A 16,304-nucleotide genomic window follows, 5' to 3' on the forward strand; every position below is an offset into this window, starting at 1 on the left:
AGCAGGATCAATTTGTTTCCAAATGGGCAAATGACTGGATTTAATGTGTTTAAAATGAAAACAATTTAGACGTTTGTGTTACTCAAACACATTGCTGCTAACCAAAATTTTGAAAATCTGTGATCATGATGATGAACTTGTTACAATATTAAATTGTGATTTTTAGTCCTTTTAATCACCTTTGCCATCATAAAAACATCAGTGCACTCCTGTAGTGACAGTGCAGCCATCAACATGGGAGCTTTCAGCCCATCAAAATAAAGCTGGCTGTAACATCGCTGATAGCACAGGGCTTGAAAAGATAGATGATAAAAGTTTTGATGCCGCACTGAAATGATAAAAAATGAAATGGAAAGTGTCTGGCTTACTTTCACAAACATGAAATCTACTTTGAAGGTTGGCCTTTTAGGATGTCAAAAAATGAAACATGGCAGCCGAATATCTAATAAAGTATGGACCACAGTGAAAAAGATTGTGTTTTTGGAGACTCAGTTACACCAAAAAATCTTTGCTGGGATGTATTGTGATGTAGTAAACAATTTGGGGGAGGATTTATGGGGGTTATTTTGTGCAAATGAATATGGCTTAGTGGGGGAAAAAAAAGTATTTATGTTTTTGGACAAAACTGTACTTGACTGGCAATCTGAGACCTCTTCTTCACAACAAAAGGTACATTTCATGGCTCCTAATACCAAACAGAGGCCACAGACTCCATCCCCAAAAAGAAATTCATTTTAACCTTCTAACATGTTTACTGGTCACAGTCTTTTTTAGCTATTTGGGGCACAGAGAGAAGGAGAGATAGTGTGTGCGTGTGTGCGTGTGTGTTTAGGTTGTCTTCCATTTCCCCAGTCCTTCACCGATAAATTTGACTTTGTCTTCCCATGACTCCTCTGCTCTTGCCAGTCAGCCAGCAAGCCTGTCAGTTAGAGAGCACAGATCAAAGCGCTGTTTCAGCCACTCAGCCACTAAAGCCAGCATGACAGTGAGCCATCATTAACACGCGCAGAGAGTGTTACTCCTCTTCCTTTTGGACTTAACATCACTAATGTTCTGCCGCTGTCGACCACAGCCTCACCGGTCCTCGTTTGTATTCAGGGAGAATCTGTCACCAAGGCCTAAGAGTCGAAAGATACGAGCCTGATACAAGTGTGCAGGATGGGAGAATTTGATGGGTACAGCAATGAGACAGTTAATTCTCAGCAGTAGAGCTGACAGAGCTGATTATAGCCGTGGCTGTGTTAAGATGCTGACAACTCAACAGTGCTGCTGTCAAGGCCGCAGGGAATTAATGGGTGTTGGGTGAGAAGTGACGGATAAGAATCAGCATCTTTATAATATTATGGTGACGAGATGAAAATTATAATAATAACAAATACCAAATAGGGTGACATTCTGCTTTTTATTAATATAAAACAAGCAAAGAAAGGGAAATATTGCTTTTGAAAGTGTGGATATGTAATCTTGACATTTACCTTTTCAGCATGCCCAAAGTCCACTTTATTGATTTAGTGAAAGCATTAGTCACAGCCTGTCCATCAGTGTACAGAGAGCGCTGAGAGAAATGCATTTAAAGAGGCAAAAAACATTACTGAACTGTGAAAGATAGTAAATAGAGCTCACAAATTATGTTTCCTGTCTGCAACGCACTGACCCAAAGTGTCTGTAAGTAAGTACCAAGGTAGAACATAATTGATTGGTCTTGCCAGGTCAAGAGAAGAGAGTTTTTCATGCTGTAAAAGCTTCCAAATGTCTTTATGCAAGCAGTTCCACTCAGACACGCCAACATACAATATGCTCTCTGTAGATCAATGCCGTCTTGGAAGCAGAAACAGAAGAAAAAAAATAACAACAACTCTGATGCATATTTAATATGAACGGCTTCCAACAGTGCTGGAGCCAGACAATTATCAGCAGGGAGGCACACGGTTTTCACTGGTTGGCCCTTCTTTTTACATAGTATTGATTGTGTGTGTGTGTTTTTTTTTTTTCATTATCGCTTTTGAGTTTGGCCAGACAGATTGAGGAGGCGTAACTAAACTGAGCACTAAAGCCAGTCCTTGAACCAATGAGAATTGAGTATTTATCCAAGCCATTGTGGAATCCCACTGAAGCAGTATGGGGATAGTATGGCCCTCTGACTCCTGTTTCGTTCTTTTTGTGGGGGTTTTTATTGTGTCTTCTCTTGTAGTACTGCAAAACGTACCTTTGTAAATCCCAAGTCTCAAAAAAAAAAAAAAAGAACACACAAGTCCAGCCTTTGCAATGCAATATGCAAAGAGCAACATGTTGCGACGTATTTAATGGCCTGACATGACTGACTACCACCTCTGTTAAAGGGTACATTATTATGACCTCCTCCACCATTGCCGTGTTTGTTGCTGTCAGAAACCTCTGACCCTGCCTATAGTGCCATGAAATAGATGTATCTGTGTGAAAATAAAGTATGCATGGAAAGAAGTGGGCAGAGAGAATTACAAGGTTTGATCTATTTTCATTTGAAGTATCAATGTGTCCTCAGCCTGCCTCCTTTTTACTGATGTAGCAGTTGTGAAAGGACATCTGGGTTTATGCTTGCTAGTACTCTGTATGTACCTTGTAATTACTAAAGAGTACTACATTTTTTTAAAAATGTTCCTTCAATCTAATTTTGTTCTCAGTCCCATATGAATGTAGATTTGTTTATTGACTGTACTGCTCTTCTTGCTCCACTTGTTTATTGTTTTGAAAGAACCCAATTCTTCTCATTTTCCGCTTAGTATGCTAAGAAATGTTGCATCACATAAATGACTAAGACTCACCTGCAGCTCATGCGCTCTTGGTAAAAATAAAACTAAATCACCTGCCAGGAGCAGAAATGTAATGCTATCCACTTTGTCTGTATGGTTCTCTCTAAACATGCCTTTCATTTGCATATCTTAATGAATTCACTTCCCTCTTCTTCAGTTATTGTGCAATGACAAACATACCCATCTCCATATGTTTCATATCTCAGTCTGTCTTTGTTTATCTACTCCTCACCATCCGCACTATTTTTCCTGTCTCGCTGACTCCATCTCTGTCTCTACGACTAATTTTCTCTAACCAGCTTAAGTCAGTTAGGCTGTGTGGCATCAGGCAGTGTGCCCAGTCTGCCTTGCCACAAAATTACTGCCAGCATGCGAGTGTGTTTGTGTGAGAGAGAGAAAGAGAGGAAGGGACAAAGAAATGGTGGTAGTGGTGGTAGTGGGTCATCTGCAAGATAATTGTGTTGCAGATTGCAAAGCTGAGCTCATGTTTTATACACCACATTCTTCATATGGTTAATTAGCTTCAATGATGCTTGCAATGCACTACATATTCACACCAAAAGTGCTCAAACCTGGAGAGATGTGATGTGAAAGAGCATGGCAAATCAGAGTGATGATAAACCGTGGCGTCGGATCTCCCCTGGGCTTTTCCACACTGTGTGAGATGCTTTCATATCTGTCCCAGATCCGTATAGGAACCTATCAGATGCTCAAACCAGGGTTCTCGTAAGCACAAAGCCGTATGCAAATGGAGAACATCCCGACATTTAGTAGAGGAATTTAATCATAGCAATGCACGCAATCCCCTGCACTCAGGAAAAAAGATGAGAAATCCCTGGTCCTACGGAGCCTTGCACTTACTACAGGAATAGAAACATTATATTACAACCACAAGCCACCAATTAGCACAAAATTCAGCAACTACAAGATCCATCTTCACCCTATTAAGGATCTTAGATTAGGTGTCACTCTCAAGAAAAGGACAATCAATTAAAGGTTTAATCGTTTTTTTCTGCTCTGAATTCAGTCGATGTGAACTTTGACCCAGTGCTTGTTGCCCCAGTCTTCCTGACTCTTATTTGTTTCCCATCAGCGCCCTGCAGATACATATGAAAATGCATTGAGTACATCCTCCCTTATACAACTGGCAGATAGCTGCGTCTTTGGTTTCGGTTGGGTCAGGTCTGAGAGGCATGGGTATGGGCTGGGTTTTTGGGTCTCAGTGTTTCATCCATCCAAAACTGCAGAGCAAAGAAATATGTTCAAAGTTGTAACTTGGGGAAAAGATTATAAACCTTTTTCAACATGCATTGGAGGGAATATTTTTCCATCCACACGGTAAGAGCGATTTTTAAGAATTCTGAAAATACCTTCAGAACAGCAGTAAGTGGTGTTTAACTACCGTCTGTGTTGTTCAGAGATCTTTAGGCTTTGGGTCTACAGTTCCAACCCTGTCTGCTAGAAATTATGTTGTAGTTTACTAAATTGCGTTCATAATAACGTTGTGGATCACCTGATTTGGCTGTTGTAAGACCATTAAATAACCATTATCAGTGACGATATGCATCATAGATACAGTTAGTAGTCATTATCATGGCATGAAATTGAAATTTCTGCCACAAAAGGCTTTTATGGTATTTCTCCCAAGTGCATGTAGGGAGTGGTGCTAGATGGGTCAAACACAGGGCACTTAAGGGACTGGGATTTGAATCCCATATGAAGCCCATATGAATATATATATGCTCAACCATCTTTTTTTTAGCCTACCATGTTATCTTGGCACCGAAACCCAAAGAACGTGAAAGTAAAATCTAATCATCAAGTTACTGCCCTTGAATAGGCTGATAACAGCCTTCTGAGCCTACCGGTAGGTGTAGAAGGCCCAGTCTGACCCATACCTATGGGGCTTATAGATAATGTCCATTTGATGGGATGATAACATACCGATTGGGTTCCAAAAACATAATAACTGCCTGGATTATGTTCAGAGAACCTGTCTTTAAGTTAATGAAGCGCTAAAGATTTCCATGGAGGTTATTGGGGTGAATTGCAGTTATACAAACTGCTGGACTGTGACACTAGAATCCTGAGTTTGTGTCCAGGCTTTAGTGTAGGTTTGAAAAATAAAAGCACTTTAAGGTGAGGGAAAGATTGTGATTTTGGTTAGATGTTTTTTAAAAGTTATTTAAATGTAATTAAAAAATGCTGTAGTCTCTTTGAGTGGAAAGTATATTACAAGATTTCCTGTTTTGGCACAAAACAATTGAGAAACTTTGTCAGTGAAAATTTTGCTGATACATTTAGTATCAACATTGTTGCAACTTTCCAGATAGGTTAATCAGCAATATTTCCTCATTACATTAATAGAAAATGTTATTTGCTCAGCATTACATTTCCCTCAAAAATGTGCCCTTTCATATTAGTTGTATATGAACGCAATCTCTACAAGACAGAGTTAACTGTTCTGGTTAAATGAAAATGGGCTCTAAAAAAGTAAGAAATGTGGTTTCTTGGTTATTTAGATTTTTTGCATTGGCTGTGCAGGCTCCAGCACACAGTAATGCCAGGCGAGCTCATTGCTTATCAATATCGCTAACAGCAGCTGGTGCTCCTCCATTGACTGGCCTACTCTTCAATACGCAAGCCAGGCAGTCTCTACTCAGCTGACTGGAGAGACTGAAAAATGGTTGTGGACCGCATTAGACACATAAGTACTTCTTTATGATGTTTGAATTGACTAGACAGTGGAGCAGAGATGGACGAACAGACTTTGAATTGCTTGTGAAAGGCAATGGAGGGAATTGAATAAAGGGCTGTACAAGAAAGTTGTGGCTGTAGGTTTAAATTTCCACTTTCCTGTAGACTTGCCAATTGTACCCTTCTGTCCTTATTTCTCCCCAGGAAGTTGACCATTGACTGACAAGCCCTGTGGGAGTGTAAACACCACTTTAAGAAAAAACACAGATTGGATTTAGCTTCACACACTCCTCTTTGTTCTTCTTTTTTTGTGTTTGTCAAACTGTTTTACCGGTTTTCATTTCTGACACAACTGTAGCTCCCGAAGGCCAAGCTTTCCCACAAAACAAATGTGCTGGAAATGACACACAAACAAAGCATCTATGTGAACATGGTGACGGACGTATCTCAAGGACTGTTGGTTCATATACAAAGTATTTACTAGGTTAGGCAACTGAAAACCACTAGGTTCAGATTAGGGATGTCCATTTTGTATAATTTTGTTCACAAATTCTCTCTATTACAGCTAACAGGGCACTAAAGTATGATTCTGAAAACATTTTCGGTGAGAAATGGGCAGTGCAGTCATATAATCTTGGCAGTGACACTTAACACCCTCAGTTCAGATCATGAAGAAAATCATGACTTTTTGCATTAGCCCTGAACAAATTGCTAATGAAGAATAACTTCTTTTGAATAAATTAAACTGTTTGAAACTCCCTGCCACCACATCCTTCATTCTTCTATCCTCCCTGAATGAAAGACAAACCTACTTCTCCCCCCTCACCTCTATTTTACAGATCCAGCACCCACCCACCCACCCCCTCTTCATTTGTCATTGGTCCTGATAATAATCTGTTGTCAGAGGCAGGGGCTGTGGCCTGTAATAAGGGGTATTAACCCCAGAGTGAACAGCTATCATCATGGTTTGGAGGTTTAAGAGATTGCATGTACACGATGACAAAGGAAGAATAGCAAAGAAGAAGACCCAACAGGGAGCCTCTTATCTTGAATAGGACTCTGACTCACACAACATCTGTACAAAGGATTAGAGGATTTGTGGGGCCTTGAACTTTTATTACAAGTGTTAAGTGAATGTGACAGAAAGATTTAGCTCTTGATTTCTGCTTCAGGAGTGCTCGATACAGTAGCCTACTATTACATATGTTTCAACACCACAGGACTTGCAATGTATGTAGGGAAACTAAATGTATGAGAATGACCTTTTGCATACTTGACATGTCTTTAAAGCTTTTTAGTGTACAATCCAACATCAGGCGTGATCACAGAGGATCGTTACATTTATATTTCATCAATATAATTACTCACATTTTGTCAAAAGATTTAATCTTGTATGCATCAAATGTTTCATGAGATGAACTCTCAAACTTTCTTGATCTTATTCTCACTCATTAGAACTCTCTCTTTCTTTTTCTCTCTCTCTCTCTCTCACACACACACACATACACACACACATACACAAAGCAGCAGTGAAGCAGGAGGAAAAACATCAACCCTCCCCCTTTTCGATTAATGATTTCTTCTCCCCAAAGTCCTCTTCTCACTGGTAGGAGGCATCTGCACCACACTACTCTCCCTGTCTCTCTATTTTTCTAACACATCAGCACATAATCACACGCACACACACGCACATGCACACACACATCTGAGAAATCATCTGCATAAATGCAGGGAGTTGTCGGAATAGGACTCATCATTTACCTGAATGGTGCTTAATTGTGAATCACCAAAGCATATAATCCCAATCACCTCATCATTACAAACAGAAAAACACAAAATCCAAAACCATGCCGGGATTTAACTGTTAGCCTACGCAACACTTTGCTAGCCGTCTTTTCTGCCTGAAACTAAACTGATTCTCCACTATCTCCCACCATTGCCTACACAACATAAACAAGTACAAATAAACAAAAAAACGGTTGTTCATTCAGTCAATTGAAACGCTCATTTCTTGCCAGGGTCTGTTTTTTTCCTCTTTTTTTTTTAAACTCTGAGCAGAGAGATGTGGCAGCGAGCTTCTCTGAACGTCAGAAAGCCCATCAATAATGCACACACAGCTTGTTATAGCTCAAACTCACTCTGCTTCGATGGCTCACCAACCTAAAACCCAGCATCAAAGACCAGAGAGATGTGTCTCTGAGTGTGCACGTGTATGTGAGTGTGTGTGAGGAATGTGAACACATGCCAGCGCTGGAGTGTCTGAGAGGCAAAAAGGCGTTGAAAGCCTTGACTTTAAAACCTTTCCTAATGGGAAGAGGAGTGACTGTTTATTCTCACAGAACAGGCGCTGTGGGGAGATTCATTTGGTGCAGGAGGATTTTTTTTGTCCTGAAGTACTTTCTGGGAAAGGAAAATACCTTTATGCTGAAAATGTATAAAAAATTTGACAAAGATTGAGGTCAGGGACACAGGCACTGTGTGAATGTGATGTAAAACCTTGAATCTTTAACATCCAGTACTTAGTAGAGAATAAAGAAGAGGGAAAGGGGCTTTCAGTGCTCTGCCAGTGCTTACAGTGGGTATGGCATAGGCCGATATTGGCTTTAAAATGAAATATCGGAAAAGGTGAACAAGGTGAACATGTAAAAAACATCAACATTAAGTTCTTATTTTGCACAATGAATATGAAACACAACATGAAATAAAACATTGTATTTCATGTCTCCATCTGCTGGTGGGCCATCATGATAAGAGTATGCATAAAATGATGTTAATTCCACTACAGAAGAGACTTGATCACAAAAATTAGGTGGGGAAAAAAGCGGATATGTTGACATTGGTATTGGTTATTGGCCAAATTATTTGTTATATACTGTATGGCGGCATATGGGGTATTGGCAAAAGCATCCAATATACTGCATCCCTATATTGTACATTTCTATAAACCACGGATATTTTTCATTTGTATGTTTCATATTTAAAAGTTTTAATTGCTTCATGTTTGAATTTTCAGTTATATTTTGTGACAATGCTGTGGTTACCTTCTAGCTAAATTTAGACCCAAAAAAGGCACTTGGTCACAGGTAGGAAAAGCTCGTGTTTTGGCTTAAAATACTTGGTTTGGTCGCTGCAAATGTCCCGAACTGTCATTAAAAAATACCAGCTTTTGTTGGTCTCAAACAGTTGCCTGCTCTTGGCTGCTGCTTTGCAGCCATCGCCTGGATGTCACACCATCCACAATCCCCTCCTACTCTTAATGAGAAACTCATGTACACGTGATCTTAACTGCATTACTATCATATTTATTTGATATGAAGGACATGTACAGACTGTATCCATGGTTTTACAGAAATGTGCAATGCCAACATTTTATTCAAAGCACCACTATGCATATATAGAACATCCACAAAAAAGGACAAACCAATCCTCAAAAAGGGGCACAGACTCCTCGATTTTAAAAATTTTGTGACTTTTGTTAAAGCACATAATGACATTCTGTTTGTATCATCTAGTATTACAGCTATAAGTGTCATCTCAGTTGGTTTGGGTTGCATAGCTAACAGCCTGCACACCTCTTCTTTCCTTTCTATTTAAACATCAGCATGCATGATTTTCTGCACTTCTTCAAACCTCGTTTGATAGTCGGAACGCCTTCAGTACGGGTGTTTTTAACTTTTTCCTTGCAAAAATGCACACAAATCAGTCAAATAATTAAAAGAAAGATCTTACTGTAAAGAATCTTGGTAGACAGTTTGGCTTAACTTTCGTACAAGTAAACTAAACCATGTAGACTGGAAGCCTCTCTCGTTATGCGTTTATCAGCGTATTGGAGAAGTTGTCTCTCTTTTATAGATATCAGCCTCACACCGAACACTCCTAACTAAATCCCACAGAGAGATAGGGCGTTGTCACAACTTTTCCACCGCGCGGTCCTCACAGCGAACTTTCCTCTCCGCTCTCTGCGGGCGCTTCAACTCACCTGCAGGAAACGGTGATTTCTACTTTGGTGGCGGGGATGTTGCCTGTGATCGGGTCGAAATCATACACAGATGACATGTCCTCGAGTTTGTCCATAACGTCTCCCTCCATCATCTCCATCGCCAGAGATCGGGGTGGCTCGGGTCTGATCCGGGAGCCGCACAGCCTGGACCTGACGGAGCGCGTCGAGTCTCCGGTGACCAGATCAGAGACCAGACGGCCTCCGGTCCGAGAGGGTGAGGCAGCCACTTCACAAATGTTGGAGCTGTAAAGGAGGGCGCACTGAGCGCGAAAAAAGGCAGTTGGTCAACTGTCCATGCAGCGAAAATTAAATCTTAAAAAAATGCGGGACAGCTGTGAGATCACTGTTGCGCTCTCAGCTACACATCATATGGAGAGGTGGACTCCTCTCTGCTCTTTGTCTTCAGTCTGTGCGCACAGCAGAGCGTGTGAAGAGAAAGGGGCTAGATACACTCAAACACACCCATCCTCCTCCCACACGGAATTACACTCAAGTGCTGGCAACCCTGCCTATGCCCTGCTGCTGCTGTCACCCTGCAACAGCCTCTGTGCTGCTCACTGAGTGTGTGTGAGCGAGTCACTGTCATTGTAATGTAGTTGCGCAGAAATGCTATTTCATATTTAAGACTTTATTTGAGATGTGGTGGCGAAGATGTTACGCGAAATCCGCCACCAAACCATGAAATAATGATCAGCGTGTGAAACCCGCTATTAAAGCACATGGCACTGAGCGGTGGTTTCAAAGCTGGTGGTCGGGACCCCTTAGTTGGTCGCTAAATCTAAGGCGTCTCCGCATGGTTAATATGATGGGAAAGGACAGTAATGGGAAGTAGTGAATGTGATTAAACTGGTAGTTCAACTACATTTTGCAGTAGCTTGCTAGAGGTTCAGTACATTCATATTTGTATAGTAATTCAAGTGAAATTACTTCTGTTTTTGTTGTTGCTATTTTTTAAACGTGTAGTTTGCCCCTGAAACTTCTGACATTTTTGACCATACCATTGCTTCTCTACTGCATTTGAACCCTTTTTGATCGCAATTAGTCTTAAATATTGTGGTATTATTAATAGATGTTCAGAGAGGTTGCATGTTATTTAAGAAGTTATGTCAAAAGTCACATCAAAAATGAGTTTTTTCCTTATAAACTTTGCTTTGTGTGCCATAGTATGCAACGTCCTTACATGAAGAATAAGGACTAAACTAAGCATGTGTAGAGTGAATCTGGTGATTTGTAGCTTGTTGCTGGTTGTAGAAATTAAGTGTTTCATGTTACAACCATCCCTGATCCCTCCTATATTTTGTTTTGTTCATAGTTTTTATATCTTGCACATTGTCAATTTGATCAAATTTAACAAAGTAGTTTGAACCACTTTTTCCAAGTAGCTTAACCAAGCAAGACTTCTCCCTAAAGCTCAATCTTCTTCCAGTGTGAAGTAATTGGTTGCTTGCAAAACTATAACTTCATTGGATAAGAAAAATATTGCTTTAGTTATGTTTTTTGTCTTAGCCTTTTTTAGTGTGAATTGTTATGTCATATTTAATCTCCTAAACCCAAAAGTGTTAATATAAATCAGCCTGGGATTAAGTAATCACTAGAACTGCTCCCAACTATTTACAAAAGGTCTGAAGTCTACATAGCTTTGTTTCAATGGGTCGACTTCAGACAGGGAAAGAATTTCAGCACCCCAGCAATGGACAGCTCCCAGAACAAGCAGTTCAACTCTGTAACAGTGAAAATCAAGCAGTTAAGTATTCAGAAACCTCTTTAGCCTTTAGTACTCACTGGGAAATAACTGCACATTGAACCAAATAATCCAAATTAATTTGGACTTGGAGTTTGATGGAAATGGGTCAAAACTGCAACCATTCTTCTTTCCCATTGTGTGGAATTTAGTCATTTTCTGCGCCGGAAGGAGGCATGTGCACAACATTTTTAGAAATGCAGTTACCAATTAAAATGTGTTCATGCCGGTTGATTTAAAATCAATATTAATTACAAGGAGGGAATTACATAGAGATTTAATGGCCGACATCCATCATTAGCCCGTTGTATGCAGCTAAGACCTGCCCTGTAAACCACATTGTAATGAATATGCTAAACTGGTGCAACTGCCTGCCAAAAAAGTGATGGGTTTGTCATTTCTGAGTAACTACATTTCCTAAATGCAGTGTGTGTGTGTGTGTGTGTGTGTGTGTGTGTTTGTGTGTCCACCACCTCACTGTGTATCACACTTGTTCTGAGACTACAAATCTTTCTCTCTTTCTCTCTCTCTCTCACACACACTCTCTGTCCATGCATAAACAAAAGACTCACACATATATGAAATGCATGAAAACGCTAGTAGTCATGAATAACCGAATAACCAGCTGTTTGCCACAGATTGCTGTTTGCAGACAACAACATCACTTTTGACTAACTTGGGAAACGCCAGTTGTCACTTTTTGGTCATTATGGAAACAGAGACATTGGATTTCTGGTATCACTGTTCCCCTATCTCTCTGTCTCTCATCTATCCTTTTACTCACTTTCACATGCACCTCAAAAACACATAGACACACACAGCTCACTCACTTTCACATGTACCTCAAAAACACACAGACACACACAGCTGTAAACATTTCTTTCCTATCATAAATGGGTGCAGGAGCACACAGCTCTTTCCCACATAGAGCACCTAGCATCTGGATTCTGGAAATCAATTACTACCGACACGGTGCGCTTCTGCCCACACAGCCCTCCAGGTAAGGATGAAGAACATACAAATACACTCACAGCCATTTTTTCAGATGTATACACACCAGTGTGCACATACAAATACAAATTATATTCTCTTATGTCACTGAATGACCCATAAACCGAGATAAAGAGGCACATAGATCTACATATACACCCTTCTCTCTGTTGGGATGATTCATGTATTTTAAGAGCTTGCTGTTTAGTGTGGGTGTTTATTGCAGATGTTCCAAGGAGTGGGTTAGCAAGAGCAGGGCCAGAGGACAACAACAACAAAAAAATCGAATGTCAAGACCTTCACAACAGCTATTTGCCTTGAGTAGCAAACTGAGGTATCGCAGATGCACACAAGCTGGGATTTAATTGAATTCATAAAAACAAGTATCCATTTCCATCCCTTCATCTGCTTTGTTCTTAAAGTAAAGGGTACTTTATGGGAAGTGATCTTGAAATTGAGTCCCCCCCCCTCTCCCTAGATATTGAAAAAAAAAAAAAATATGTAATATTGTAGACATGTGCCATCCATTTATTAGGCTGTCTCAAATATCTCTTTTTCTGGGGCTCCAAAGCTTTAGAGGTAATTAAAGGTATTCAAAGGTTTAGCCATGTTATTTGATAGAGGGGTACTTTGCTGATTTTCAACCAGCTTTGTATCATAAAGATGTGGGTAGTATGTCTCAATGAAAAGTGGTAAACTTCCCTCCATCCTCTGTTGCTCAAATTGCAGGCTGTACCTCCTTATTTTTTTTATTGCCCACCACCTATGCCACCAGTGCAGAAACACTGGTGGCATAGGTATAGAAGCAGATCAAGAAAAAGACCTGTCCCTGTCTCTCTCTCAAAATTAAACTCAGACCAAACTCAGATCAAATGGTAAAACTAAGCAGTGCTGATCAAATATAAACCATGATTTTTGTTATTGGGCTGCATATTTCTAGGGTTTGGTGTGTTTATGCATTACCAGGCCCTATCTATTAACTTTTTGTTATACAATAGCAGCATGTAACACTTTTTTTGTCATGAATAAACTACAGACCTATATAAATGGTCATAATAATAGGCTCCAAAACAATTCCTGCTAAAACATGGAGAGGAGGGGCTAAGCAAATATGCTCTTTTCTACAATGAAATCAAATTTTACCCAGTTTTAATAGTAAAAAAGAGAAGATCAACATGTGGCAGTCAGTGTTAATGTTGTGGCAGGCCACCACAAATAAATCAATAATAGGAAACAATAAATTCATATATATTTATACATTCTTTTTTGGTAATTTCTAAGAAGTACATAAATAACTAAAAAACTAAGAAAAAATATCTAAAAAATATCTGAATCCCAAAATTGAAAACCGAATAGCTAGCTGATGAAAGAACATCTGAATATTTGAATATTTGGGTCCAGACTCAGTCTTTATACAGCACGTTTTCCACGTTTTTTGCGCAGCCATCGATCAAAAGCATTTAAACCGTTCTGACCATCAGAGTTAATGTGAGATTTGTAACAGAGCTGATCTGACTGTAGGTGTGCTCAAAACTAACAGCACTCCACTTAATAGTTCAAAAATGATTAAAACATCAAGATTTTTTTTCTTAAAACTAAAAGCGGACTATTTGTAGCAGTATTGGTAAGAACAAATAAGAGAACCATTGGACTGAGTTGCTGCTGCCAGTTCCTAAGGAACAAAAATTGCATTGAATTTCTTAAGGGGTCAGCCTGTTGAATGATCAATAACGAGACTTACAAAATACTGGATATCGCCTTTAAATGCCATTGCCATCCAATTGCAATGGACCAGGAGGTGGTCAATGCTTTGTACTGCCGGTCACATTAATAACACCATAGGGGATTCAAATGTCCCTTTTCCTCCTTCTCTGTCCTGTGCTCTCAGCTTCCTGCTGTTTTCTAAGCACTAATTACTGTGTTTATGCTTACTTGCGTCATGCTGTCCAAAAATATCGCCTTTCTGGAAGCAATTATGCAAAAACAGACAAATGCTCTGTCAAGCAAGTGAAGCATCTTACAATGAAATATGTGATATTTTTCTCCACAACCTTAAAAAAAAAAAAAGTTTATTCCGCTTATGTCATTCCTCAGTTGTTTAAGAAGTATTTTAAAAAGAAACATTCAATAATTAATACATGTTGGAAGACCTTTTTCTTAAATACAGGAAGTGGTCAGCAAATACTCATTAATCAGGGAATGTGTTGGTATTTTCAGCCTCTGACGCACACTTTAAACTGCAGTCTTCTTCTTCAAATTTGACATCAGCTTACTTCAGTAAGTCTTTGTCAGACCTTATTTTGTGGCTGCTGGAGGAGGTAATGAAAAGAATCAGCGGTCGATGATAGTGCAGTTTTCTTTTGATAGACAGTATGCCTTCTGCTGTGTAGGAAATTCTCTACTTTTTCTCAATTTCAGAGCCCATTTTGGTATTTGGTAGGGAATAGTTCCTTTACTCATGTGTAATAGGCCCAGATGAGGGTGATGCAATTTCATGCTGAGGTATTTCCATAAAACTAACAGGATTCCAAATACTTCCACTAAAATATTAACCGTTTGCTCTTTGATTGAGAGGTAATGACACAAAATTGAATGAATGCTATGTCATGGTGTAAGAAAAAAATTATACCAAACCATACTACACTGCAGTCTGAAGAACTGAAATCTTAGAACACATTGGCTATTGATCTGATGACAATTTAGCCTCTGTTGGCGATGGCCAATATGTGGGAATTGGGTGTAGCCAGCGGACATCAGGGCCATTATTTCCTCCTCCATGCACTAGTCATCATTTACATTTCACAGTTTAGAAATCTTGGAATTCATCAGCTATTGGTCTAACGATGCTTTAAGAACAGATATCTGCACATGAATGCGGATAAAGCTAATACAAAACGTAATTTTTGTCAGACGACATTAGACGATATAGCATTCTGGCCAGTCTGTTTTGCCTCTTGTACTCTCCACATGGACTGTTTACTTGCAGGCCCCCAGTGCCTGCCTAAACATTATTGGTCAATATTATTCAAACTCAAACAGAAACCAGAAAGCTTCTGATACCTAAATCTTCTCCTGTTGCCCAGAGATTTTGCATTAAGGCCAGGCAATATATCAATAATATGGTATGATATTATGATATGAGACCATATTCGTCTTAGATATTTGATATTGTAATATTAAAGGTGTTGTTTTTTTCTGTTTTAAGTAAAGAGATGTATGATGTAGATGTTTCTGAACATGCCAAATTGTTCTAACTGCTCTATCATTAGCCTTTATTCACTCAGTCATTATATCCACATTCTTGATGATTATTTAACAAAATAATGATTGTGTAAATATTTTATTAAAGCACCAACAGTCAACCTAACAATATCAGTGAAATATCGATATTGAGGTATTGTTAAAAGATACTGTGATGTTTGAGCTTGGACTGGATGTCAAATATGCAACTGATATTGTCTGAGGTGCTTCTGTGAAATGCTGGAACGTACTAACTGAACAAGACTGGTTGAAGAAAAGATTTTTTTTAAGAAAAAGGATTTAAAAATAATATGATGTGCTGAGGCTAAAGTAATTGGAATGTACAGGTAGCCTTTTCACTAAACTCCATCACTTGTGGTTTATTAGCACCAAAATAACTAAAATTTGGTATTTACAGCTCTCCATCATAGTATTTTGAACGAAACAGAGCCGACTTTCTAATGTAAAAGTTGTAATTACTACAGTAATGGCCATTAGGTAAGTGAACCCCAAAGACCTGATGATTTAGGATTGAGCTGGATTTAATGTGACTGCTGAGACTTTGTCTCTCTCTCTCTGCATGCTTTAGAAGCAAGTGGGTACCTCACTTGTACCCTGTAGAGAAGCAGGAGGTTAGATAAACCCCAGTTCAAAAGGGCCACATGTTCCCTCCCAGAGTGTAATCCTGCTCTGTGGCCTGGTGGTTTAATCTTGAATCACAACCCTCCTGAGGAGGCAAACATCACAGAGAAGCCTTTTATGAATGATTGCTCTGAGATCAACAAACAAACAGACAGATGGACCCACGGAATGACACATACGCCTGCATACGGTATTTATGGAAGGC

General features: G+C 39.4%; 1 protein-coding gene across 2 annotated transcripts in view; it reads right to left on the bottom strand.

Moving 5' to 3' along the window:
• cpne5b (copine Vb) overlaps positions 1 to 11,737 on the bottom strand; it is a 144,962-nt gene extending 133,225 nt beyond the window's left edge. The window contains exon 1 of one of the 2 annotated variants that reach the window (XM_042496425.2): positions 9,466 to 11,737. In XM_042496425.2, the coding sequence (XP_042352359.1) occupies positions 9,466 to 9,584 (119 nt within the window). In that variant the 5' untranslated portion in view covers positions 9,585 to 11,737. The remainder of the gene's footprint in view (positions 1 to 9,465) is intronic. The other variant, XM_088085362.1, reaches the window with a different exon arrangement.
• Positions 11,738 to 16,304: the final 4,567 nt, after the last annotated feature.

Source organism: Plectropomus leopardus, chromosome 2 (genome assembly GCF_026936395.1).
Source record: "Plectropomus leopardus strain MGB_pleo_1.0 chromosome 2, ASM2693639v1, whole genome shotgun sequence".
Lineage (NCBI taxonomy): Eukaryota > Metazoa > Chordata > Actinopteri > Perciformes > Serranidae > Plectropomus > Plectropomus leopardus.